The 25,475-nt window shown below is 52.7% G+C and overlaps 6 protein-coding genes across 6 annotated transcripts; 5 read left to right on the forward strand and 1 right to left on the reverse strand.

Annotated features, from left to right (window-relative positions):
* Nucleotides 1–3,905: 3,905 nt before the first annotated feature.
* Nucleotides 3,906–10,297, forward strand: PG998_002418 (dynamin-binding protein; the record flags this gene model as incomplete). Its single annotated transcript, XM_066869236.1, has 5 exons — nucleotides 3,906–5,270; nucleotides 5,466–5,811; nucleotides 6,049–8,957; nucleotides 9,019–10,125; nucleotides 10,181–10,297. The coding sequence occupies 5 exons, from the start codon at nucleotides 3,906–3,908 to the stop codon at nucleotides 10,295–10,297; spliced, it is 5,844 nt and encodes a 1,947-aa protein (XP_066737651.1).
* Nucleotides 10,298–13,813: 3,516 nt separating this feature from the next.
* On the forward strand, nucleotides 13,814–16,939 carry PG998_002419 (uncharacterized protein; the record flags this gene model as incomplete). The annotated part of the gene is made up of 6 exons (XM_066869237.1): nucleotides 13,814–13,954; nucleotides 14,940–15,191; nucleotides 15,248–15,939; nucleotides 16,018–16,277; nucleotides 16,335–16,605; nucleotides 16,660–16,939. The coding sequence occupies 6 exons, from the start codon at nucleotides 13,814–13,816 to the stop codon at nucleotides 16,937–16,939; spliced, it is 1,896 nt and encodes a 631-aa protein (XP_066737652.1).
* Nucleotides 16,940–18,419: 1,480 nt separating this feature from the next.
* Nucleotides 18,420–19,059, forward strand: PG998_002420 (uncharacterized protein; the record flags this gene model as incomplete). Its single annotated transcript, XM_066869238.1, has 2 exons — nucleotides 18,420–18,625; nucleotides 18,852–19,059. 2 exons carry the CDS (start codon nucleotides 18,420–18,422, stop codon nucleotides 19,057–19,059), a joined length of 414 nt encoding a protein of 137 aa, XP_066737653.1.
* An 853-nt stretch (nucleotides 19,060–19,912) lies between these two features.
* Nucleotides 19,913–21,403, forward strand: PG998_002421 (uncharacterized protein; the record flags this gene model as incomplete). Its single annotated transcript, XM_066869239.1, has 4 exons — nucleotides 19,913–20,685; nucleotides 20,806–20,879; nucleotides 20,984–21,198; nucleotides 21,320–21,403. 4 exons carry the CDS (start codon nucleotides 19,913–19,915, stop codon nucleotides 21,401–21,403), a joined length of 1,146 nt encoding a protein of 381 aa, XP_066737654.1.
* Nucleotides 21,404–21,419: 16 nt separating this feature from the next.
* On the reverse strand, nucleotides 21,420–22,720 carry PG998_002422 (uncharacterized protein; the record flags this gene model as incomplete). Its single annotated transcript, XM_066869240.1, has 3 exons — nucleotides 21,420–22,481; nucleotides 22,547–22,588; nucleotides 22,643–22,720. The coding sequence occupies 3 exons, from the start codon at nucleotides 22,718–22,720 to the stop codon at nucleotides 21,420–21,422; spliced, it is 1,182 nt and encodes a 393-aa protein (XP_066737655.1).
* Nucleotides 22,721–23,231: 511 nt separating this feature from the next.
* On the forward strand, nucleotides 23,232–24,822 carry PG998_002423 (uncharacterized protein; the record flags this gene model as incomplete). The annotated part of the gene is made up of 4 exons (XM_066869241.1): nucleotides 23,232–23,253; nucleotides 23,307–23,392; nucleotides 23,458–23,658; nucleotides 23,725–24,822. 4 exons carry the CDS (start codon nucleotides 23,232–23,234, stop codon nucleotides 24,820–24,822), a joined length of 1,407 nt encoding a protein of 468 aa, XP_066737656.1.
* Nucleotides 24,823–25,475: the final 653 nt, after the last annotated feature.

A 25,475-nucleotide genomic window follows, 5' to 3' on the forward strand; every position in this document is an offset into this window, starting at 1 on the left:
CTGCTTGTTCTATTGTTGCACTTGCATCGCAATCATCACTATTGGTAGCGGCTTGGGCGTGCGACAAGACATTCAGCCAGCCAGCCCTGTTTACATGGCAACCGATTACTCCACGGGCAGAAGTGTCTCGCCTGTCGCAATGCCCGAAGTTGCTGATTGATGGTTGCCGACGGGAATGTGGCAGCTCGGCCTCTCTTTCCGGTCAAGAATTAAGATAGAGCCGTGAATCACTGATTGTTTGCAAAAGATGCAATTGCAGCTCGAAATCAATAGCGTCGAATCGCATTGAAGGTTTGAAACGCGGGTTGAGATCCATCCTAAGCGCGTTTCCTCTACTAGCGAGATGGGGGGGGGGGAGGGGGTCCACTGATGGGCAGCTATTGCTATTGGGCTAGTCACTAGCGCCTGTCGAGGTATCTTGGGAAATCAGGGATCGTGCGGCTTGCTGATCCGGGACCCAAGATTATCTACTCAATGGATTTTCGACCGTGGCGATACATGCGGACGGTCTCCTGGCACGTTAACAGCTTGACAGTATGTAACTGTATCGCCCTCTTCAACTATTCAAGATAGGGCATACTCAGCTGCATGCTGCATGCTGCATGGTGTATGCTTATCCAAACATGAGTTGAACCCAGATGAAACTGTGTTTGCCCCAATCTACTCACCAAGAGGTTGGGAGAAAGACAAGCTGACGCTTTAGGCCTTGTTGAGCATGAAGAGTCAGAACAAACCGAAACTTTGAAAATTGTTTATCTTCTTTTCTGCTTCGCGCACCTTGTTACATTGATTAAATGTGCATCAATCTCAAATTGCTCAAGCAAGGAATAATGAGCTGATCCCCCGATGCGTCTGGTATGGCGACATTGGACAACCACTATGTACAACCGTCAGTGGGTGGCTAGAAATGCCGAAAGAGCATTCTGGACAATTGACAATTGTCACATACGACCCTGACAGCCTGGCTAACAAATAGAGAATACAGTCGCTGCTTCAGGTAAAACGACCAATGGCAAAAATGGTATCTTGCTCCGCGCCCTAAAAATCTTGGCTCAGACGGTACAGTTTTGGTCTATCCTGGCTCTGGAATGTCTAGCGCTCCTCTGAGGTTTGTACATACACACAGCCATGTAACCACTAAGCTAGACAGCTGTACAGAGGTGAGTAATAGCACAGACGATATAAGGTAGCTTGGCGAGTGCTGATCAGCCGCACTATCGATATACCCAAGTGCCAAACAGAATAGAATATTTCACATTTGCAGTTGCCTATCTGCTATCTGTGGATATACAAAATCGAGAACCTGCTCGACAGTGGAATCCAGAGGGCCCGGTGAAGCCCAGACGCCCAACCAGGCTCATCAGGTCGGCTGTATGGGCCATTTACGCTATCCTCTTCGTGCATGTAGATACATGTGGACGCTGGTGATAGGCAGCTTGCAGATCCGGCTGCCAGCATGGGCCTGCCCGCCTTTTAAGGTTGGGCGCTCTTCACCACGAGATATGTAAAGTACATACGGTACTCACAGAAGACCGACTCTCCATACTTCAGTGCACGCTAAGAAAACGGCTGTCGTAGACGGACGCAGACGGTTGGCTGTCGTTTCCCTCCCCCATACTCGAAATCTAAGTCGGAGGAGAGACATGTCCAAGTTGCCTATACAAAAATTGGGTGCTAATTGCGTCTGAAGACACCGGAACAGACACACGGGTGGGCGTGCGCAGGCGCATGCGAAATGGACGCGCGCAATAGAAGACTTGAACGAGCAGACGAGAACTAACCGCCTGGCTTGGAATTCTAGCTCTACCACAACACCACACCACACAAGAGTAGACGAGGAGTAAAGTAAGAATAAAGGTAAAACCAAGAATAAAAAAAAATGCTGCGAAATAAGATTGCACAGGAACACGTATTACAAGTCCTCTTACAACGGTTGAAATGTTCGATGGAAGCAGGAGGTAGGATCGGGATGCTTGGCTCATCATCGCACCGAGGACCCGGTAGGCTAGTCCGTCCAAAGAGCCCATTTGCTCTGGACGGATGGACAAACAACGAAGCATCTAGGCGAAGCTTTCTAGTGGGTTTTAAGGTCGACGTTGCGACAGGTGCGGTACCGTGGTTGAAAACTTTCGGTACGCCAGGCTGGTTCGATCCTGTGGTTGAGACGCATCTGGCTCCAGCTTCGAATCGTCGTGAATCTACGTGAACAAGATACCTACCACCTGTGATACGTTCCATGGCAATTTGGACGGGAATTTGAGACGCTGGATTATTTCGGATATTTCGGATTACTGACCACTCCACGTAATTACTTAAGGACAATGGTCCAGACTCGCCAAGCCACCAACTCCAGGACGGCGTGCTCTGGAAGAGTTCGCCCGGCCTCACTAGCATCCATCCAGCACAACCAGCTGCCAGCAACGAACCGTTCCAGGCACGCATCTTCTGCGCGGCCAGTCAGTACCTACATCCTTATTTGATTAAGGATTTCGACGCAGGCCTCCTTCTGTACACAACACACGCTTATGTACGCTGCCGGGCAATTGCCAGCATTTGTGGTTCTGCTGTGCAACTAGAAGCACTTGGCTAACTTCTTGACGAATTTTGCCTATAAACGCCAATTCGTGCATGCGTGCGCATATGCATGCAGGCATGCATACATGGCTGGCTTGAAGGAAGGCTTATGATGTTGCGCTCCCGCCGGTCTCCAGTGCTTGCGGGGGTGAGGGAAGGAGAAGCGGACGAGTGTCTACATGTATCCCGCGGTCAAACTTGCTTTAGGACTCCATAAACGACCATGTCTAATATGAAAAGAAAGAAGCAGGGGAGGACAGAATATATTACACAAGTCGTCTATACCGAAGCAGAGCTCTCTTTCACACACAAGGAGCTGCTTGTTTCCTCGGTTGCATGGGTTTTGAGTAGGAGCTTCAATCCACGCCAGTTCTCAACGGTTGGTTCCGGTGAACGGTCCGCGAACCGTTAAAATGTATTGAGAAACATTTCCATGGTCTCTGCTACGGTATTGATTGATTGTACATACCTCAGATCGAACCCCGGCCATTTTTTCCTCAATCAAATCTCACTCACTTTCCCTAGTCCCTCATACGTTGTACCTACCTGACCCTTGACACGCTCCTGCGTGCCAGCAAATCATTGCCTTTGCGAACTGGAACTGGCAGACTGACTGGGATATCTCTTGCCCAATTACCAATTGCTCACACCACCCTTTTCGCAAGCCTTCCCGATTCTTGGTCACATACGCAGTGCATACCGCGAAAGTGCTTTCTCCATACCCAAGGATACCTACCTGCTTCGCGCATAGGAGGGAGGAGCCAATCCAACGTGGGTGTCCAAACGAAACGAGATTGGAGATTGAGAAAGCAAAGCACATTAGCGACTGACTGATGACTGTTCATCGCTTCCGTTTTCCCTCTCACACCCACGACCACGCCCCCCACTGCCGACGAAAAAGCCTCCACCAGTCGCAGTAGCTCGCCGCTTCTTCTCAACCTAACCAACTAGCTTCGAAACGAGAAAGACGCCGTCCCCCCAGTTTGTGCGTCTTGACACACATGCAGCACCGCAGCTCGGACGCTCTTGTATGGATGCGAGCATAGTAGAGGGTGTGTGAAGGCCTAAAAGTCGAATTTATCTTTCCTGAAACACCATTCCAGAGGTCAGCGAATCAGCCTTATACCAGACAGCGAGAGCCAACGAGCTACGAGGGCATCTACGCTGTCCCCTGCCTTCCGTGCCCAATCCAACTTGCGAACCCTGCCTGCCACTCGCCAAACGCCAGCCAGTCAGTCCCTGCAGCCATCTTGGGTCGGCCACCAAAGCGAAAAAGAGACTTTATGTTTCCCTTGGAACTTGAAAGCCCAGGGTGATGCCACCACTAGAGAATGGAGGCCGGCAACCGTGACGAGGAGGACCGATTCTTTGGACCGTCCCACCCACTGAACTCGGCAGACCGTCCCTTCGAACCTCAATCGCCGAATCGAAGGCACGATCCCTACTCCCATCACTATCCCCAGCACCATCTCGACGACCACCACCACTACGATTACGGCTACGACCAGGACCACCGGCATCGCTTGGACCATCACCACTATTCCGACTTGGATTCCCCAGGAGAGGGCTCTAATATAGACATTGATGCCGCCCTTGCATCCTATGCTGCAAACAATCACCAAGCCACGCTTGCCAATGCGAACCTCACGAACGACCCCCTGAACCCTCATGGCGCTGCTGAGCCTGACGACTTCTACAAGAACTTCCATGCAGACTCCGGCCATCTGATGGCGTCGACGATGCTGCCGTCTCAGAGGCACCACCCGGGTGCTGCCTCGACTTCTTCGCAACCGCGATCGCCCACGTCAAAACGTACCATGACTGGCAATACCACTTCCATCCCCTCGCCTGCCGCACGAGCTGGGGCGGGCAGCAGAAATGGAGGCAGGTCTTCGTTACGCTCCGTATCTGCGCCAGTGGACGAGCCGCACGTCAATACAAAAACCGGCTCGAAGCCTTCGGCGTCGTTTGGTGGCAAGCAACCGAGCGTCAAGGACCTGAAAAAGCGCTTTGATCAGAACAACACTGCGTATACAAGTAATAACAGCAGCAGTACCAGCGCCCCTCGAAAGACCGGCATCCCACGAATTCCCGGACGTGAAGGCTCATCGCCATCATCACCATCGAATTATCGTGGCGTGGGCGGTCCATCACTCACGAATGGCGCTTCATCCTCCTCAACCTCGCGTTCTACAACATCGCGTCCACCAGCTCACGGGAGCTCGCAATCGACCTCTGCAGCGCGCACGACGCAGAGGAGCAAATATGTCGCCGAGGACCACATGTCGAGCAATTCGCAGTCGTTCGCCAGCCGGATAGCGAAACCCCGAGGTTCAAACACCTCCCATCATATGTCGTCCAAGTCAATGAACAATTTGTCACCAACATCGCCTACACTCCCCACCGATACCCCTCCTGTGCCTGTACTCGACCGAACCAACAGCAGCTCAAGCAGGCCCTTGTTGTTTGGCGAGCTGCCACCCGGTGAGAATGACGCAGCATCAGCTGGATATGGCATTGAAGGTGTGCGGAAAAGGCGCACATCGGAATCCAACATGCGTCGGAGTTTATCTCAATCTAGGATGGAGTCTAGTTCCCCGGCAGATTGGTACAGAAATGCCAACGGAACCAAGGCCGGAAATAAATCGCCCACAAAGCTTACGAAACCCAACCATACTCGAGCTCACAGCGACCTTGTAGGTAAAAAAGCCAAGCCATTCATCTTCGCGAACACCTCAAATCTCCAAGCCTCAGCAACAGGCAACTCCGACTTCCAACTTGCCGCATCCGACCTCAGCAACATCAAAATTACCGACGTCCAGACGAAAACAGGACAGCCCTGCTTCTTCCACCACTACTAGCCCTCCGTTCTCTAGATCCAACTCTCCTAGCACCCACAAGAGGCCGCCAACAAGGACGCAAGGCAGTCTCGCCAAAACGGCAGCAACTGGAGCGGCTGCGTCGACTGCAAGAGCGAAGACACCAACAACCCAAGGGAGAGCGAAAACGCCCACAACTCAATCGAGGTCGAAGACGCCGACAAATCAAACGACAAGCAAAAGGGCGGCGGCCCCGTCCACATCCAATGGCAGCACGAGACTGAACGCCTATATTTCAGCACCACCGCCAAAGCTGTCTCCGCCACTGCGAAGTTCTCGGCCCCGACAGCCAGTATCTGCTGCAACCACGACCAGCTCACGCCTGAGAGCTGCAGAAAGGGGGCGTTCGCCCGGCAAAGTAGATCCCAGGGCAAGTTCCAGGCAGGCCAATGAACCTACCACGCGGAGGAGGAAGCTGTCGATAGGGCCTATTGATTTCGCGTCTCGCCGGGAACAGATCAAGTTATCGTATACGAAGAGCATACGGGAAACTGAAGCGAAAGCAGCAGCCAGGAGAGAGGCGGCAGCTGAGAGAGAGAAAAGAAGAAAAAGGAAGCAGAAGCCAAAGCACGTGCTGAAGCTGAAGCGGAGGCAGAAGCTCGTGCACAAGCCCAAGCACAGGCGGATGCAGAAGCTGCCGCCGAGGCGGACGCTCTCGCTGAAGCAGAAGCTCTCGCTGAAGTAGACCGCGCGGCTCATGCGGAAAAAGCAAGGGCGGATGAGGAGGCAGAAGTAGCTGCTGCGATTGCGGCCGTGAAAGAACAACAGGATCGAGAACGGGAACAGGAACAGGATCAACTAGCTCTGGCCTTGGCATTGAGTGAGATCCAAAAGGAAGAAGAGGAAGAGGCACGGGTTGAAAAGCCAGCAGACAATATCCCTACGACCATGACTAATGTCGTGTCTGAACAACCGGCGCTTGTTATTACCACAACCTTCGAAGATGGCCGGAGGGAAAAGGCAGTGCAGGAGGTTGGACTCACGAGAGACTCTCCAACTTTGGGTATTCCTGGCAGCTTTCCTATGGGTTCTCCCCAATTTCAGGACGAGACACCCCAATCTGCGGTATCAAACACGACCGAGTTTGACGGCGAACAACAAACAGAACCGCCACTTCGACAGACGCCGCTATCCCCAGAAGCACCGGTTATTGACAACCTCGGGATTTCAGCGCCTCGAGCTTTCTCGCCCGAGACATTGAGCTATAGGTCTCCTTTCGAAGATTTACCGCCAGACGACGACGCTGTGTCCTTCCAGATCTCGTTGGATCCCGCATCGCCTACCAAGGCAGCCGAGCCAACGCCAACCAATAGCGATTTCAGTACAGACCCAGATATCCCAGGATCGTACAGGGACGATGAGTACATGCCTCAGCCTTTTGCTGCACCGTCCTACGAAACGAGGGTCACTATTATTGGCAGAGATTCCGAGTTCCAGTCGAGGCCAATAAAAACTACTCTTGCTCCGGTCGCTTCCGAATATTCTAACCAAGCCAACCAGCAAGGAGTAACAGAACCGTCGGGTTCAACAATCCCATCGCAGAAATCGCCCCCTATTGGCGAATATGATACTGCAGTTACCCCGTTGAGTGCAGGCTCTGGTGATCAGGAGAGCCCGCTCACTAAACTTGAAGAATTCTATGTTGGTCCTAACGTCGCCGACTCAGCAGCTCAACTACGTGACTCTACATCAGGGACATCCGTTCGAGGTCACGCCCGGACTTGGTCGATGGAGGAACCTCTTGCTGAGCCTCGATTCTCGGTCGAAACACGGAGGACCTTGGAAACAAGGCCGAGCCTAACGGTACCTCGAAACTCGGGATCTACCAAACGTGCGAGCCAGAACACTGTTTGGACGGACTATTCTGTCGAGAGCAGAGGTGACTATCCCTCGTTTGATTCCCAGTTTCCCAATCGCGATTCTGTTTCGGAGACGGAATCTCAGTCGCATTTGGTGCAGTTCGACCAAGACTCGAGGACATACCCCTCAAGCCGGGGAACTTCACCACATGAAAGCTATCGCAGTCCCATTTATGACGACCAGCCACAGCTGCTCCCTGAACTTGATACTGGAGATGGTTTCCTTGTGGACTATATCACTCGCAAGAACAGTGTCGCTAGTCCAGTGCCTGTCTTGCCAGATCACTCTCCTCCTCCGCCACCCGAGGAGGCCACGTTCCCGGATATCCTCAGCTCGGCACCTCCAAGTGACTATTTCAATAACGATACCCGGCCCAGCAGCTATATGCATGGTGCTCGGGATGACCAAAGTTCATTCTCGATGTCACGGCCGCAGAGCGAGAACTTCGACCAGCCTGTATCCACTCCTCGCTCGGTGGATCAAGGTTCTTTCGAGACCACCGAGGGGAGACTTCGCTTAGACAGTCAGACAACTCTTGCAGAGAGTATTGAACAGAGCGAGGCCACTGCTGGGCTTTCACCCAAGGAGAAGAAGAGGCTGTTCACACGTCTCGAGACTATCAAAGAGTTGGTGGATACTGAAGCCTTTTTCATCCGTGATATGAACATCGTCGAGGAAATATACAAGGGTACTGCAGAAGCATGCCCAAGACTGGACGATCAAACCATCAAGCTCATATTCCGGAACACTGATCAAATTATCGCCTTTCATTCAACTTTCCTCGCTGAACTCAAAGAGGGCGTATCTAGCGTATATGTCCCGAAGAGTCATCGGGCAAAAGACATTTCGTTGCTCTCTGACGGCACGACGGCAAGTGGAACGGGGTCCACCAAGGCAACCAGCCACCTGAACGACTCCAAAGACAGAGAGACAACACTTGGTCCTATATTCTCGCGCAACATGGAGAAGATGAAAACTGCCCACGAATCCTTCCTCAAGAACAGCGATCATGCTGCCAAACGTTTGATCCAGATCCAGGAAGATCCCACCGTGAAGGTGTGGCTGAATGAGTGCAACGAGGTCGCAAGAGATCTGACCAAAGCCTGGAACCTGGACTCTCTGTTGATAAAGCCGATGCAGAGAATCACAAAATATCCCAACCTTCTGATTCAGCTACTTCATGAAACGCCACCTGACCATCCAGATCGGCCTGCTTTGGAAGCCGCCAAGGTGTCGCTTGAAGATGCGATAGAGGAGATAAACAAGACAAAGAAGAACTTTGAGCTTGTCGGCCAGATTGTCGGACGGAAACGTAAGGAGTCTGATGTCCGTGCTGGATTTGCCAAGGCATTTGGCAAACGCGTCGACAAACTTCAGGCGACAAACCGACCAGCAGAAGATCCCGACTACCTCAAGCTCCACGAGAAGTTTGGCGATGACTATCTTCGGCTACAAGTTGTACTTCGAGACGTCGAGTTTTACACGCGTCAAACAGCTACATATGTCCACGAGTTCCTTCAATACCTCTCTTCCATGGAGCTCGTCATGCGCCTCCAGCCCTCACCACATCCTGAGATAGAGAGCAAATGGGTTCGCTTCAATGTGTCCATGAGAGATATCGAGAAAGTTGCTTTGGAGCAACATGTACGTAAACGCCCTACCCAGACTGACGAATTACTAGAATGTGTTGCTAACCGTCAAATAGCTCTCGCAAGTACGGAAACAAGTCATTGAGCCTTTTGAGCTCGTGATCAAAGCTTATGGCAATCCCTCGCTGGCTATGAAGAAGCGAGGAAAGCGACGTCTCGACTACGAGAAATCAATCCAGCTCAAAAAGGCGGGCAAGAAATTGGACAAGCAACTTTCTGAATGTGTCGAGCAGTATGAGGCTCTTAATGAAGCCTTGAAGAAGGAGCTACCGAAACTTTCTGCGTTGACAGAGAAAGTGGGCAATATATGTCTCGGCAATTTTGTCAACATTCAGACACATTGGTACTCGATTTGGAAAGAAAAGGTCAAGGTTGTGCTCGATGGGCAGCAGGTACCGGAGCTCTCTGAGGTCGTCACAGCGTTCCAACGAGATTTCAAATTCCAGGAAGACCAAATGGGCCAGCTCGCTATTGCTAACCCGACATCGCGAGGCCGCACGTCCAACGCTGGTAGCGCAGACGGTTCAGTGCCCAAGTTGCGGTCGAGGCCTTCGGAGCTTTCATCTGCTTCCACCCGTGGTCGGGGTCTATCAATCAACAGTGATATAGCCCCCAGTATACCCACACCTGATTTTGCCCGGCGTCACAGTGGCCAGCTCACGATGTCGCCCACTCAAGCTTCAATTCCGAGTCCCCATTCCTTTTACTATAAGGACTATTATGCTGGCATCAACGGCCACAGCCGTGGCAATTCGGGGTCTCCACACACAGCAGACGGGGCCACCAGTCATCCCCGGCCGCCGGCTCCTGGCGTAACAAGACCAGGCACTGGACAAAGCTACGAATCCAGCGTGGCGCCAAGACAAAGTTCGGAATCGAATTTCCATACGCGACCATATCCCAGCGCCGCACACACATCGCAAGCCCCATCTGTCTCAGAGACTCAACGGTACTCGGGCTTATTCCAATCGGCGCTTCCTTTGCCAGACGGGCCAGAGAAGGCCGTGCGGGTGTCGCGAGCGTCGTCTCGGGCTTCTTCTCGAGAGCGAGCGCCTATCAATGGTTACAATGTACTATGGCTAGCCGCATCCCTTTTCGAATTTAACATCGAAACAACCAAGCACGAAGCAGGGTATCCTTATCTCACGTACCAAGCTGGCGAAGTAAGTCTCATCCCACACTCACTCGTCTGTTCGAGGCCAAGCTAACAGACGGCAGATCTTTGACGTTATTGCCGAGAAAGGCGAGCTATGGCTTGCCAAGAACCAAGATGACCCCAATAATCTGGTGGGCTGGCTCTGGTCTAAACACTTTGCCAAACTAGCAGACGACTAACCATGGCACACAACACACGAACAACTTTCGACATATGTTTCTTTGCACGCCCTGCCGGCACTATACCCACATTGCCACTGGATAACTTGTAGTTTCCTGAGATGGGAGTTGACATCATTCTACTTTCGATACCACAGCCTTTGGGTGGCAGGTTCTTTTTTCTTTTCTTCAGGCCTGTCACCCGTGTACAAGATCATAACAAGACGGCCAACAGCACCGGCGCTCATACATTTCTTTTATTTTATCATAATTCTTTTTTCGTGTTTACGCAAGGCGTGGGGAGAACATAGGCGTTTTCGGCTCTGCCTTACCTGACCGAAACGGCATATGACTGTACGAACAACGTCTGATGGGATTTACGAACACTATCAATCCATCCCGGCGGACGCAAAAGCACACTCATGGCGGGGGACAGAACGATCAAAAAAGCAAAATCATGACTCTCGGCGAACAAAAACACAGGTTGATCGATCAATGAATGGTTCTTATTTGGGGCATGGGTTCTACACTTTGCTTTCATTTCAAATACCCCCTGCCTACGTTGAAGGAGCGAAGGCTAGGGCTTCTTGGAAGACTTGATTCTTTTCTCCGACTTGGTGGAACACGCCTAGTTGGCCAACCTTACAGCCAACTTCAAGCAGTGTCTTCTTGTGTTCCTCTGCTTCTCTCTGAAGGGCCAACCTCCTTTCTTGTTGCACAATCAACCTGCCAATTCAGTTAAACCGAACTATCTAGGTTTCTTCCTTCAAGAGGTAATTCCTGGCTGTGGGATAGGGATTGGGCGGGATCCTGGGATGGGATGACAAGGAGAGATAGAAAATGCAGTACGAAAGCTGTTCGCAATTACGGTATCACTTTGGGCAGTTGGGTTTAACAGATCCCTCTTCGACGGCGACTTGTGCGAGTGGGTGAAAGTGTGTGTATGAAGCAAAGACTCTCAGGCAGCCTTGCAGCAGAGGCGCAGGAGAAGGGAGAGAGTTAGTTATATTACATAATCATAGCCCGATGTTACTTTTACCAATTTTCAATATTTGATTGTGCACCATGCTTTCCTGTAGTAGATCTCCAAGATGGAATATTCCTTATTGCCATATATCTCCCACTTTCGATCTTCCAGGTCTTGCTTGGTGTGGAACAAGCGCCATTCAGGTTATACACTCGCCGCATGTCACTATACGTAACAAAAAACAAGAGAAAAGCATGCGAAAGAGTAAGATTCGCAAAAACAAAAGAAGACCTCCGATGCGGGGAATCGAACCCCGGGCTACACGGATCTACAATGAGAGCGTGTAATGTTAGCCACTACACCACATCGGATGAGCTGATTCAACTACCAGTGAAAATTTTGTATCTTAATTGAACATATGACTGCTTCTACAAAGTTGGTAATAATGCTGTATAAACCATCCGCCAGTCGCGACGAAAGGTATAGGATGTGGTCGGCGACGATGTGGCTGGTGCGGCCTAATTAGTGGCTATCCTATCCAGTACCTTTTAATCAGCATCGGGCTGCCATCCTGCATTTACAGTATATTATCCCCTCCTCGGGTCGTAAATTTATCATACATGATACAGGTCCAGGGCTGGGGGCTGGACAAATGTCGTTGCAGCAGTGATTGATGCTTGGACAGGGATACTATCCGATACATTGCACATCAGCACTCTTTCATGCTGGTTCCGGCGCAGGGATCGCCGCGAGAGCCGGCATGGGACCAGCCGTCAGTTGAGCGAATGCCGTGTGTTAAGTTGCACAAGGGTCATTGGCGAGTCGGGGGAGTTCTAGTCAGCCGGGCGGTTTATCTACAACCGAGCTATATCAGGGGTTTGCTTTGCTAGGGGTGGATGGAGGGAGCGAGCGTAGATATTTATATCATCCCGTAGGTAAGGGGGATGGGCGGCTAAGGATAGGGACCAGATGATGCCTTTCAGCCTTACTACCTACCCCTTACCGATAGAATGTTCTATTTTCTCTTTTACTGACTTCTGGGGGTTTGGGATGGAAGAATAAAGTTTGCTGTTACACGAATAAGTCAGTATGCATAGTGGTAGTTTTAGGTTACATTCAACTTCCCATCTATGTTGCAATCAAGCAGAGCCATTCTCGATCTGCGAAATGAGAACGTGGGTTTGGCCAACCCTTTCCGTTACACTGCAGCAACTGGAGGCGCTCTGGGGCGCTTTCGCTCTCCATTTCGCGCGCGCAGTGGCGTTCGTTTGTTCTTGCTGGAGACAGTCATACCCGAGCTGTCTTCCGGGATTGTCTTTCGAGGCGCCGCCACAGCACGCAGAGCTGAATGAAAGTTGCAACTGGCGTTTCTTGTCCCTCAGACTAGCCTCTGACACCTACGGCCCGAGTGTCCCCGGATATCCTCCGAGTAAACCACTTCTTGTTTGCTATTCTTGTAGACTCTGCGCTGTAGAATAAGTCCGAGGCCAGGGATGCGTATTGTGTCCTTCTTTGGTCCCGACACCCTTACTCCGTGCTTGGCTTACCGACCTATCCAGAAGAGACATATAGTGAGTGAGTGAGTGGCTTGCTATATAAGTGATTGCTATGCTATATGTGCAAGTCAGTTGACCGGCCTTCCGGTACAGTGGGGACAGAGGTGTGATGGTGGGCACGCATCCTCTTGTATTAGGTGCCAAACTAGGAATCTCATCATGGATGAAGCAGCAGATGGCGATAAACAGTAGCAGTGATGTAGCAGTGATGTAGCAGTGATACGCGCCTAACGCAAATCAATTTCTGCCCGCATTCCGGTTGGGGGGCTAGCAGTCACGATAGCTGTGGGATATGTGGGATAGCTTGAAGGGTAGCTATCCTGGGCGCAGCGTTGGACCAGGGGCTAGCCTGGCCTTGGAAGCCTTGGAAGGAATCCCGCGCGCGTAGCAGCATTGCCAAGTCAGGTCAATTGCCAATCTCGGATGCCGCCAGCTAGTTCCCCCGCAATTCTGCCCTCATCAGGATAGATATCATCAGCTGTACGCACAACTATTCTGGTCACTTGTCGCGTCGCAGAAACAACACAACAACTCCTTGGTATTCTTTCCCTCCCTAGGCATACACCGGCATATGTATGTAGGCATGGGCAGTGGAGCGCGACTCGAGCTTTTCATTCGATTCCACTGGCCCTGGAAACCGCATCCATGGATGCAGCAGTGGTGCAGATGTGGGTTGCAGTTGGCACCGGTATTGGGCCCCGTACCAAACTTCGCGATTCGGTGTCGCGGCCTGTGATAGGATTTGCCAGACCCGCACGCCGTTTGTAGATGAGCTTTGGGGGGAAGTCAATCTCTTTTTTCCTTCTCGGATCGGATATTGAATAGCCACTGGGAAATGACAGGTTTTCGCCATGGCTACTGGGCTTGGGACGACGTGACGTTGGGAAAAACTTGATTCAGCTGCTCGGTCAAGTATACCCACCCATTCCCTCCGTCGAGTAAGTAGGTACGACTATATCTGAAGCGTCGGTATACACCACTGCAGGGGCATGATTCGTGTAGCCGAGGGTAAGTATGGACGGAGAGCCGTTATCATGTACATACAGTTCCCAGCGTAGCGAGCGAATGGCGTTTGCGGTGCTCTCCAGCACGCCGGGATTCGCGCGTCCGCGTCTGCGCCTGCGTCTGTCTCTCGAGCCGTGGCTGCTGGTCGAGGTAGCGGTCTGGCGCAACCTGTTCCATAGACACACAGGCGTTGTTGATTCCGATGGGCGATTGTAATGATCGGATGTGACCTCAGTAATATTATCCAGCTTCGAAAATAGCAGCGACACAACAAGACGGAGCCTACTAATACAACGGCCTTCTTAAAGTGGGAGGCGCCTGGGAGGCTAGTGCCGAACGATTTGGTGCTGCCAAAGCCCCCTGTTCCCTGCCTCGCCCGTCTATTGCCCCTCGTCCCCGTCCCCCGTCTACCGCATCTCCATTCTAACGGTAACCACAGGCCTGTTATGTAATGTCCTTGCCCGTCTTATGTGTGGTACTGGCAAGTAATACTTATTATACTTAATGAAACTTGCCCGTACCGCGTGCCTGCGATCCTTTTCTTAGTCCTCCCACTCCCGCGAAATACTACTCTCCTCCACCCACTGGGCACTGCACTGCTTTCATTGCGTTACTTGCGTCGCGTTGTGTTGCGCGCAGAAGCAGAGACGAAGTAGAAGGATAAGAAGGAGCAGCAGAGCAAAATAAAGTTGCGCCTCTTTTTTGTCTTACTTCAAGTACCGTACCTGCCTGCTGACTGCCTCTTTTCTTCTCTTGCCTGGCACCTGGTTGGTGTCTGTGGTCCCATATAATACGCTTTGCGGAACCCTGAGACTCAAGCTCAAGTGCTCTTTCTCCGATAGCGAAAGTCGAGAGCTCTTATCGTGCCATCGAACTTTCCGCCGCATCGCTCAACTCTCACCCTCGTTAAGCATTAAGCATTAAGCATTTGCGATACAGAACCACCACAACCGCCCAAGTATAAGTAAGCTCTCTCTCTCCCCACCCACCCTCTCTTTTTCACGTCAAGATCCGTCTTCTCTTTTACATTGCCTCGCTCGTACACAGCTTTTCCAGGCATCACGCTTACCACCTTACCCATCAGTAACTCAACCCAGCTCGAAGCCAGCGAGGCCGCTGCCATTTGTTGTAATAGCTCCCCAACGGCGAAGGCCCCGATCCGCTTCGGCGAGCCCTCCTCCTCCTCCTAGGCGCGCTCTGCCACAGGAAAGGCCTCGTCGGTCACCTCATCCACAATCTCATCACCATAACCACCCTGGGACAGCCACACCTCGTCCGCATCACCACCACCATCGGCCAGCAGATCTTCCGCATCACCACCACCATCGGCCAGGAGATCTTCCGCATCACCACCATAGGAGAAGCCCAGCTTCTCCGCATCACCACCGTAGGACATCACCTCATTTGTATCACCCCCCTGGGACATATCCCTACTTGAATCAGTTCCCCGGTACGGGCGGTCCCGTTCCGCAACAGCTCGCCCAATCGGCTCTTGGTCGAGTCCCCGAACCCGGTCTGCAACTGTCCCCTGGGACGAATCTCGACCCCCAACAGCTCCCTGTGACATTTCCAAGCAATATGAGCAGTCAACCATATCCCACATCCAACCACGGGGGCCATCACGCACCTCCGCACCACATGGCAGGCCAAGCACCTCCGCCGGGCCCCGGCCAATATCCTCAACATCCTTCTCACCATCCTACGCACGAGTCGATGCAGTCCAGCCTACCGGGTACCCATCACGCCTATCCCCAGTACTTCCCCGGTCCTCCCCGTCCACACCCACATCTCCCTCCTGCCCGCCCCGATTATGTACAAGGGCCGATGCCTAGCGTTCTCGATCGCCCCCAAAACGGCAACGGCCCAATACCCGAGGGGCCCAGAATCACATTGCGCGCCTTGTCTGAGGGTACCAAGAGCATCAACGAGGATATCGCGACCTTGGCCGATCATGCGTGCCCCTTGTCAACGGAAAAGGAGGATTCGAAATGGAAGTATAAACTGGTTTGTGTCCAGCAACCTCAACGTGCTCGGATGTGCGGTTTCGGCGATAAGGATCGCCGGCCAATAACGCCGCCACCTTGCATTCGTCTTCAGGTCATTGATAAAACGACCGGCAGGGAAGTCAGCAGCAAGTGAGTAGATTCTTTTACCTCTCCGGCGTGGGCAACTTCGCCTTGTGAATCATGGCAGAAGTACTAATGGGATTACAGCGACGTTGAACACCAGATGTTCATCCTCTCCGTCGACTTGTGGTCATGGAATGGCCTGAAGGAGGTCAATGTGGTCAAGCACTCACAGAACTCGCCCTCTATTTCCTCAACAACACAACAGTCATTCAGGGAGCTGCAAGAGGGAGGGCCATCTTATGATAACTACCCAGGACTTGTCCGCCAAGGGTATGCGGCACCGTCGCAGCCACCCTCCAACTATGGAGGTGATCAATACAGTCACGGCTATGGACAACCACCAAGTAAGTAAGCTCCTCTCGGCACTTGGACAAACATATTTACAATAAGTTACCTTTCAGATGGCTACACGTACCAAAACCACGTGGGTCAGTATTCTGTCCCGTCCAACGTACAACCGGTACCGTCGCAAAACGGCTATTCAGGCCGTTACCCTCAGGACTTGACACCCCAACGGGCAAACTCTCTTGCTACACCGCCTAATGGGATGTACACGAGAAATCTCATTGGTAGCTTGGTGACGAGCGCGAACAGATTGTTAGATCCCGAGGATAAGTTCGGGATCTGGTTTATTCTGCAAGATCTCAGTGTGAGGACGGAGGGCTACTTCCGGTAAGCTTCAGCGTTTGTATCCCGCCCTTCTGTATAGTTACTGACAAACCACAGTCTGCGGTTCTCATTTACCAGCGTGGGGATCCCCGGTACGGTCGGTGATGCTTCGACTAGTGATCCACAGCGCGTCAACCAGGGTAAAGCGCCCGTTCTCGCTCAGTGTTTCAGCGATCCGTTCCAGGTTTACAGCGCTAAGAAGTTCCCTGGAGTGTGTGAGAGTACGAACTTGAGCAAATGCTTTGCGACTCAGGGCATCAAGATCCCCATCCGTAAAGAGGGTGCCGATGGTAAGGCTAAGAGAGGCAAGGGCTCTGACGATGAGGACGATGACTGAGGGCTATGAGCTGATTATCTGGCTCCGGGGGGTGGAAATAACTCCATTTTGTCTTATGCTTGGCCCCAAGCTGCTCCCAGCGTAGCGGAAAGTTACTAGACTAATCCCCGCGCATGTACATACTTACTCCAAGAAGACATGAATATATTGGAATCAACTAAGGTATCTGGCATGCTCTTGATAGCGAGAGCGCTGCTTCCGCCATATTGTACCGTTCGACTGGCATAATCATAAGAATCAGACGATAGCTGCACACATACGGGCTTCGGAGCAGTTTTGACCAAGCACGCATGTATATCCTTCGAGACGCAATTGGCTAGGCACATAGGATCCCCGCCGCCAACGCATACACGATCTGTTCGGATAATTGCCGGGCGTCACCAGTCTTCACCTCGACGTTGCTCTCTGATCAACGACAGCCGGGAAGAACCGTGTTGGAAGTCGTTGGGAGAGCACATTAATGACACCATCGATGAGCCCCAATTGCGAATGTTTCCTTTTCCCTGGCACCTGGAGAGGGGGGTGGTGGTGGTTGGCTTGGTCGTCCTAAAACTGGCTGGCTGGCCCAGGGCGTTTCTATTACGTCTTCGTAACTCGGATGCCGCTTACCGGTCCGTCGCCCTACGCGGCAGAGTCCAACGTCCGTCTCTTTCCTTACTCTCCTCCTCCGCGGCCAGAAGAGGGGAGAGGGGCGGAAATGCAAAATTGTCTTTACGCAAATGAAGAGGGTTCCCCCTCATCATGTAAGTTGGGCGAGCAACGGGCGACAGGCAATGGCGCTACGAGTAGTTTGTTGCTAGTCGCGACGATTGTGACTTGCGAACTTCTGGCGCTGAGCGGTACACAAAACGTGAGCTGGGCGAAAGCAATGCGGCGCCAAGTATATCTGTTGCCTGAAAAAAACGAAGGACCATATGATGTCAAGGCCGTGTTTGCCCAAGTCTGCAGAACGCCAATGATCGGGCGACATAGTAGCACGCCGAGAGCATACGGTGGCGGAGGGGAGGCGATGATGGCGGGTATTTATTCATTTCCAATGACTTAAATAAATCCGGCATCCAGGACCCCAGGACCCCTTGGGTTCGAGAAACTTGTTTACATGATCTACAGACATGCCTCCTCCCTCCATACATCATACTTGACCCTTAGCAACCCCCCGCTATTCCAAGCCCAGGCGCCAAAAACCCAAACCAGGGTCGGGTCACAAGCTATCAAATCTTCTTGTGACGTGATTGCATTATCCACCTGGACACACGCTTTATATACAAGCAACCTCCTAGATTCTATCTACACCACCCCGGCTAGTAGTAGATTTAGTCTAGACTGCATTCCTGTCTACTTACTTCACCAACTCACAATCTTGTTTGTTATTTATTGTGTGTAGACAGGCCGTCTCGAGACCCGCCAGAAGAAGAAGAAGACGACGAGGTTGCCAACGAACGACACACACTCATTACTTGCAACAAAACCGGGAAGAACCATGTCGCAACCGCACCAATTCACATCCACCGGCCGCGGGGGCGCGGGCAACATCAGCGACGTCTCCAACTCCCCCAAGATCCAGCCCAAGGACCTCGAGACGCCGACGCTCAAGCACACCGTCGTCACGACCGGCCGCGGCGGCTCGGGCAACATGCGCACCAACAAGGACCCCGCCGAGACCCGCGCCCTCCAGGACGTCGAGCCGTAAGTGTTTCCCCTTCACTACCCCCTCTCTCTTTTGCTTTCGCGCGAGCGCGTGTGCATGCGGTATGGGTGACACCTCCTCTCCTCACCATGCGCCGCGAGTCGAAACGTTGCGTGCGCGCTCCCGACCCCTCCCCAATGCCCATAAAGGAAGCGCATCCAGGCAGTCAGTATGTAATGGAGCGCACATGCGGCTAACACGGGCATCGCTGTTCCCGTCTCACAGTGTCATTGAGCGACAGAACAGCGAGGGTATCGCACGCGTCGGCCGAGGCGGCGCCGCCAACGTCGTCAAGCTGGGCAGTCCTGATGTCCCCGAGGCCAAGGAGGCCAAGAAGACCGAGGGAGGCGAGGAGGCGGTTAAGCGCACAAAGAGTCCCGATAACAGCCTGACTTCCAAGGGCAAGGAGTGGCTTTTCGGCAAGAAGGCTTGAATAGGGACTAGGAAAACTGCGCTTTGCAGTTGTCAGATTCAGGGAGGGGCAACAATACGTACTGAGCTGCCGTCGGAAAGGAGGGGGAGAATACCAGGCGATAATGTGCGGCGCGATATTGCGATACGTATATCCTGCCTGCTTCATCTTTCCTGGTATAGTCAGTAGCGGGGGATCGGTCACCCGATTGGTGTTTTCTTTGTCTTCTACATTGCGACATATACCACATTTTGACTAAAGGGGCGACAAAAGGGGACGGGTTCGGATGCTGCTTTCTGGATTTCCAGGGATTGGAAATGTTTCCCCGGGCATGGAGTTGGGGTCTTTCTTTTTCAATTGCTTGTTGGCAAGAGCTTTGTCGAAAGTCAAAACTTCGCGACAAGGCAATTTGGTTTTTAATTGGATGAATTGGATGAGATAATGCCATTTGTCAACAACGACCCAAAAACGACCTTTCATTATCAAACAAGATTCCCGTGCTACGGCTCAGACCGACCTTCCTTCTTTCCACGGCAGGTGGCCGAGTAGGTTACACTCTACTTGACTTAAAGGATGTTTGGCCTCCATGGTTCAGGAGCTGATATACCGGACAACATCGGGGCGATTGGTTGACTATTAGGCCAATCCACACGTCCGTATATGTGACCATTACATTCTGCATGCATGTATTTATTTATATCCGTGTTACACCGGCCCGCGGCCCCGGCTTGCCCTCCATGTAGTATATATCGGAAGAAGAGACAGGTGAAGACAATATTCTCGAAGATCATCAACCATATTGTTTTAAAATTTTAATTTGATATACCTGCTTGCGATCAACAATACGTAAGTAGATACTCGTTTAGACTTAGATATGCCGGAATCCCGTAGCGATGAGGGAGCAAAAGTCTACACGCAGCAATCTCCGGAGGCCCTTTCTCGGTTGCTGTCCGCGCACCTCCCGCACTCGTTGGCCCTGCTGCGTCGGTTGCAGTTCACCAAGTTCCCCGGCGGCATCACCGAGCACGCCCGCATCCTCTATGCATCCGATGTGACGCTCTCTCCTCCCCCTCCTCCTCTTGACCCCGGGGTAGCACCGGATGAGGCCAAAGCGGCGGCGGTGGCGATGCAGGTAAACTACCCCTTCACGGCGGCGTACCTGGACATCTCCCGCGGGCCTGAGACCCAGATGTGGATATACTCGACCATGGAACGTCACGGTGGTCGTAGCGACGACGGCGGCAGCGGCAACATCCACCGCGACAACAACGGCGACGAGAAGGATAGACGGACAGCTCTCCGCCACACCGCATCCATCCTCCGCGCGGCGCGGCGCATCCGCGACGACGCCGTGACAGGATTGGGGTGGTCCGCGTCCCCGCTGGGCCCCTGCATCCTGGCCGGGTCGCTGAGCGAGACGCTGCGGACGGCGCTGAGGGACGAGTTCAAGATCGCGTTCCCGCACGTCGGACTTTACGACAAGTGGCTCCTGGATGTGCGGGAGATGCCATCACTCCATGCCGACGATGATGACGCCCGTAATGACAAGGAGGAGCCGGGGCTGTTGGAGGCTGGGATGCGGTGGGGGACAGTCGGCCAGGAGGATATACCGTTTGTGTTGAGTCGGTCTGACGTGCCGCGCAAGGAGTAAGTGAAAGGTGTCTCTTCGTCCAGTTTTGAGGTTTCCCAAGAGGGGGGAGAAAGATACCCAAAAGTATGATGTGCGATACGTTGATTTACTTACCCCCGCTCTCTCAAAACCCGTAGGAGAACAGTCAAGCTACTGCCCAGCATGGGCATCATGTTGGAGAACAGTACCCCTATTGCTTGGTGTTTCCTAGGTGAGTTAGCTACCATCTCCTACCCCGACTTGGTTCTCCATCCCTTCCAACCTCCCCTCATTTTGCTTTCTCACTAACCGGCTGCACAATCACAATAATACTAGGTCCCGATGGCTCACTGAGCAGTATGCACTGCGAGGGGCCCTATCGCGGAAGAGGGTTTGCCAAAGCAGTTGTGGCCAAGCTCCTTAGGCATCGTCTGCGAGACTACGGCGGCGATGACAGCACGTTGTGCTGCGCAGATGTTGCGTCAGATAACCTCGGCAGTCAGGGGGTCTGCAGGAGCCTAGGGGGGCACAATTGGCTGGACCGTCTCCTGGTAAGCAAAACAATAGCTTCATTTCTTTTATATTTTGTATTATTTACACTTTCCCCTCCGATTCTATGCAAAGTATGCCTGGCAGAGAAGACACTCTCTAATAAGTCTAAAAACATTACAGGAGCACCATCGACTTAGACACGGTCCCAGTGAAGTGAGATCTCCCAGCTACAATAGTCTTGCGCAGCAGTCACCTCGCTGCTAGGGGGATCGGCTGACCGTCACCGCTTAGAACAGCGCTGCACCTCTGATAGATAGAATTTCAAATCATCAGGCTTGACGAATGGTGTAACACCTATAATCTCATCGTTAGCAAGTTCCGTGTCTTTGTATCGGGATGAAGAACCTTGCTTACCGTGGCCAAGATTGGCTATCCAACCCTTCTTTCCGCCTCCAAAGCCCTTGACCATGTGCTCAACCGTCTCCGTAATGTTTTCGTGGGAACCGTAGAGAATACCAGGGTCAGCGTTGCCCTGGAAGACAATCTTTCGGTCTCCCCTGATCTTTACAGCCTCAGCAGGGTCGATGACCCAATCCAGGCCAATGACGTTGTAGCCGATATTGCACACTGAGTCGATGGCGTGGTTGGCGCCCTTGGGGAAGACGATCATCGGAACCTTGTCCAAACCCATCTCCTGGAGGCGCTTGGGCAGGTGCTCGGCAATATAGGCCAGGTAGGGTTCGCTGAAGGTCTTGAAAGTGTAGGGCGACAGCTCGCCCGAGTTAGAGTCGAAGACCTGGATCAGCTGGGCACCGGCCTGGACCTGCAGGGCCAGGTACTCGACGCAGACCTCGGAAATCTTCTGGAGGAGGGCCTTGGCGGCCTCGGGATACTTGTAGATCCACGCCTTGCTCTCCTTGTGCGTCTTGGAGCCGCCGCCCTCGGTCATGTAGCAGAGCAGGGTCCAGGGGGCGCCGCAGAAGCCGATGAGGGGGACGCGCCCCTGGAGCTTCTTGCGGGTCATGGTGATGGCCTTGTAGACGTAGTCGAGCTCGGTGGCGACGTCGACCTTCTTCTGCATGACCTTTTCGTACTGGCCGTCGTCCGGGCTGCGCAGGGGCTCCGGGAAGTGCGGGCCGAGCTTGTCGACCATCTCGACCACCATGCCCATGGCCTGCGGGATGACGAGGATGTCGGAGAAGATGATGGCGGCGTCGATCAGGCCGGCGAAGCGCTCAATGGGCTGCAGGGTCAGGGGTGGAGGCGACCTCGGGGTCGCGGCAGCACTCGAAGAAGTCGCGGCCGGCTTTGGCTTCGTGGTATTCGGGCAGGTAGCGGCCGGCTGTAGCGTGCAGACAAAGGAGGATCAGCTCTACGGACGGGAAGCAGGACGGGGATCTAACTGACCCTGGCGCATGATCCAAATGGGCGCTCGTTCGACATCTTGACCTGTGGTTTGAATGGGGTATCAGCGACGCGTCGATGCCGGGCACTCCATCATACATTGGTCACGAGTGAGCTGTACCCCCAGGCGGTTCTCAGAATGAGATCGTTCTTCAGTGGTTCGAATTGGTGCGCCATGATGGTTGGTGGTGTGGCGTGTCTGTATCGCAGCCGGAGTCGATAGCCTTTATTATTTATGTAGAGTAGGTAGGAGAGGATCAAAGGATCACCAAAAAAGGGCCCTAGCTGATGCTGATGGCGGGGTAGTTGGTACTTCGGTACTTGCAGGCGATGCAGGCACGCAGGGAAGCTCCGCCCCCGCAGCCATGACAGCTTTCCGTCTTTGTTTCCGCATTCTGCCACTGCAACCCATCCAGAACCCATCAAGCTCCAGGCTACCACCGACACCCCGTTGCATCTCATCAACTCTTAGCAAAGGCACCAGAGACAGTTCGCGAAAATAGGTTTTTTGTAGGAGCTTGTTGCCTCTTTTTGGCACCTCTCTCTCCGTGTCGTATTTACATACCCCCGGGCCGTCTGCTTTGCCGTTTCCACACTCCCCCATCGCATCGTCCATCGAATCGTCTGTATCGTCGCCTATCTCGTCGCCCATCGATTCGCCGGCCGCCCCCTCCTAGCAAAGGCCGACATGGACCCGGCCCTTGCCACCTGTCTGGCCTTCCCCCAGAGGAACCTCTGAGGGACGATGCCACCTACCACAAAGTCATTCAGACGCACCTTGTGAAGCTGGCTGAGCTGATCAAGGAGCCCCCGCTGCCCTTGGATCAGTATGGAGCCCAGCTGCTGGAGGTAAGCCACCCACGGCAGCACGCTTCCTCGCCTCAACTGTCGCCGTCTAATCTCTGTTTGTATAGCTCATCGATCCCGAAGTCAACTCGCTGTCCTACATGGCCGTCCTTCACACCCTGCTCCTCCCCAATGTAACAGGTCCGCGCGAGGTCATCTTGGAAAAGCTGGTCAAATTCCTGTTGGGCTTCGACCCTCGCCAAATCAGATATGCTGGATCGCATTTGCTAGAAATCCTGACCCTTGTTTGTGGTGGCTCGATATTGCCTGTATGTCTTTCGCCCCATCTGCGATACTTGTTGTGATCCGTATATTTACTGACCCTGCCATTGCAGCCTTCCGTCGCAGTCGAGGCCGTCTCCACCGCCATCCTCAAAATCGATCCAGCCGGCGCCATGTTCACATCATCACACCTTCAGCTTGCGAGACTGGCCTACAGCACCAACAACATCGATCCGGCTTTGAAGGTTATAGAGAAGAATATCGTCTTTTACCCGGGCATGGCCAACTGGAAGAAACCGTCGATGCTCTGCGACATGACACTTTCGCCTTCCGTATACATACACAAGGAGACTGGTTTCACCAACCCGGTCAAGGCGGCTTCTGTACTAGAGTACGATATGCTTGCCGGAATGATGTTCTGCTCCAAGCGAGACTGGACTAAAGCGCATGCTGCATTTGAGCGCGTTGTCAGCTACCCCACTCGTGATGGCGGCTGCAGTAAGATCATGGCCGAGGCATACAAGAAGTGGGTGCTGGTTAGTCTCTTATTCAAGGGGAAGCTTGTGCCTTTGCCGCTCTACACCGGCCCTGCAGCTGCCAAGAACTATCAGACCCTCGGCAAGCCTTACAAAGACGTCGGCTCACTGTTCGATACGACGAATGCAGACGAACTGCGAACCGAGGTAGAGAAGTCAAACCAGATTTGGCAGGAAGACAACAACGTTGGCCTCATTCAAGAGGTCCTTTCTGCATACCAAGAGTGGCAGATCAAGAATCTACAGAACATCTACTCAAAGGTTTCGATAGCTGAAATCCGGCAGCAGACCAAGAGTGCCCAGACAGGTAGTATTCTCAGCAGTGACGACGACATCGAGGCGCTGATCCGGAACATGATCATCTCGAATAGCCTGAAGGGTGTTATTGAGAAGAATGACGACGGCACTGTGTTCCTAACATTCCTCCCAGCTTCCACAGCCCTATCAGAAGCAGAATTCGCTCAAGAGATGACCAAGATGGCGGTGCAACTTAAAGCCCTCGATCCTATATTTAAGGCCACTAACGAGCGTCTTGGGACCAGCAGAGAGTACATCAAGCATATGATTAAGGAACAGAAACGTGCTGCCGATAAGAGCGAGTTGGATCCCACTATGGGCTTCGAAAGCCACGTGGATGATGAAGACTTGATGGGAGGAGTTATGTCCACGACATAGAATGGCGACCTTGGTTTGGACAAGCCCCTACTGATAGATCCCATGTCGATTAAGTATGCCGGGTTCCACAGCCTAGCAGCTTGAAGCCGACGTCGAAGCTATTGCAACAGAGACTTGCTATGGGAACCAGCCAACCTGAGTTCTCAGGCGGCTACACTAATAGCGGTGGTATCGAAGTCGGGTTCTGAGCCATTAGCAGGCCAAATAGAAGTTAGAGAAACCCTGACCTTAGCTGCGCAGGTGTTGAGGAGTTGGAATCCTTATTTGCATTATGGCTACACGAGGCATATTTGCCCCCATTTTGAGGGCCCAGAGAGATGCTAGGCTCTCGAGATGGCGCGAGTTTGACGAGAAATGTGCCATGAATGAACAGAAAGACAGAGATACAATCCTGTTTCAATTGTTACGAGACAAATACATGATAATTGCCAATCCCCGAAGACGATAACTGCATTATGTGGCCTACTCTTGCCCGATTAAAAGATTTTGTCAGTCAGCTTTCTGAAATACGATATGTGCCGAAGGAGGAACGGGGGCAGAGACACGATATCTTGGTCACTTCTGCAAACTGCTTCGTTAATATATTGAATGAATATAGATAAATACCGCTTGCTTGTGTGCAGATTCATTGCAGATGATGTGTCGACCTGTCC

The sequence above is a fragment of the Apiospora kogelbergensis genome (assembly GCF_038363985.1).
Source record: "Apiospora kogelbergensis strain CBS 113332 chromosome Unknown utg000001l_segment0_segment0, whole genome shotgun sequence".
Classification (NCBI taxonomy): domain Eukaryota; kingdom Fungi; phylum Ascomycota; class Sordariomycetes; order Amphisphaeriales; family Apiosporaceae; genus Apiospora; species Apiospora kogelbergensis.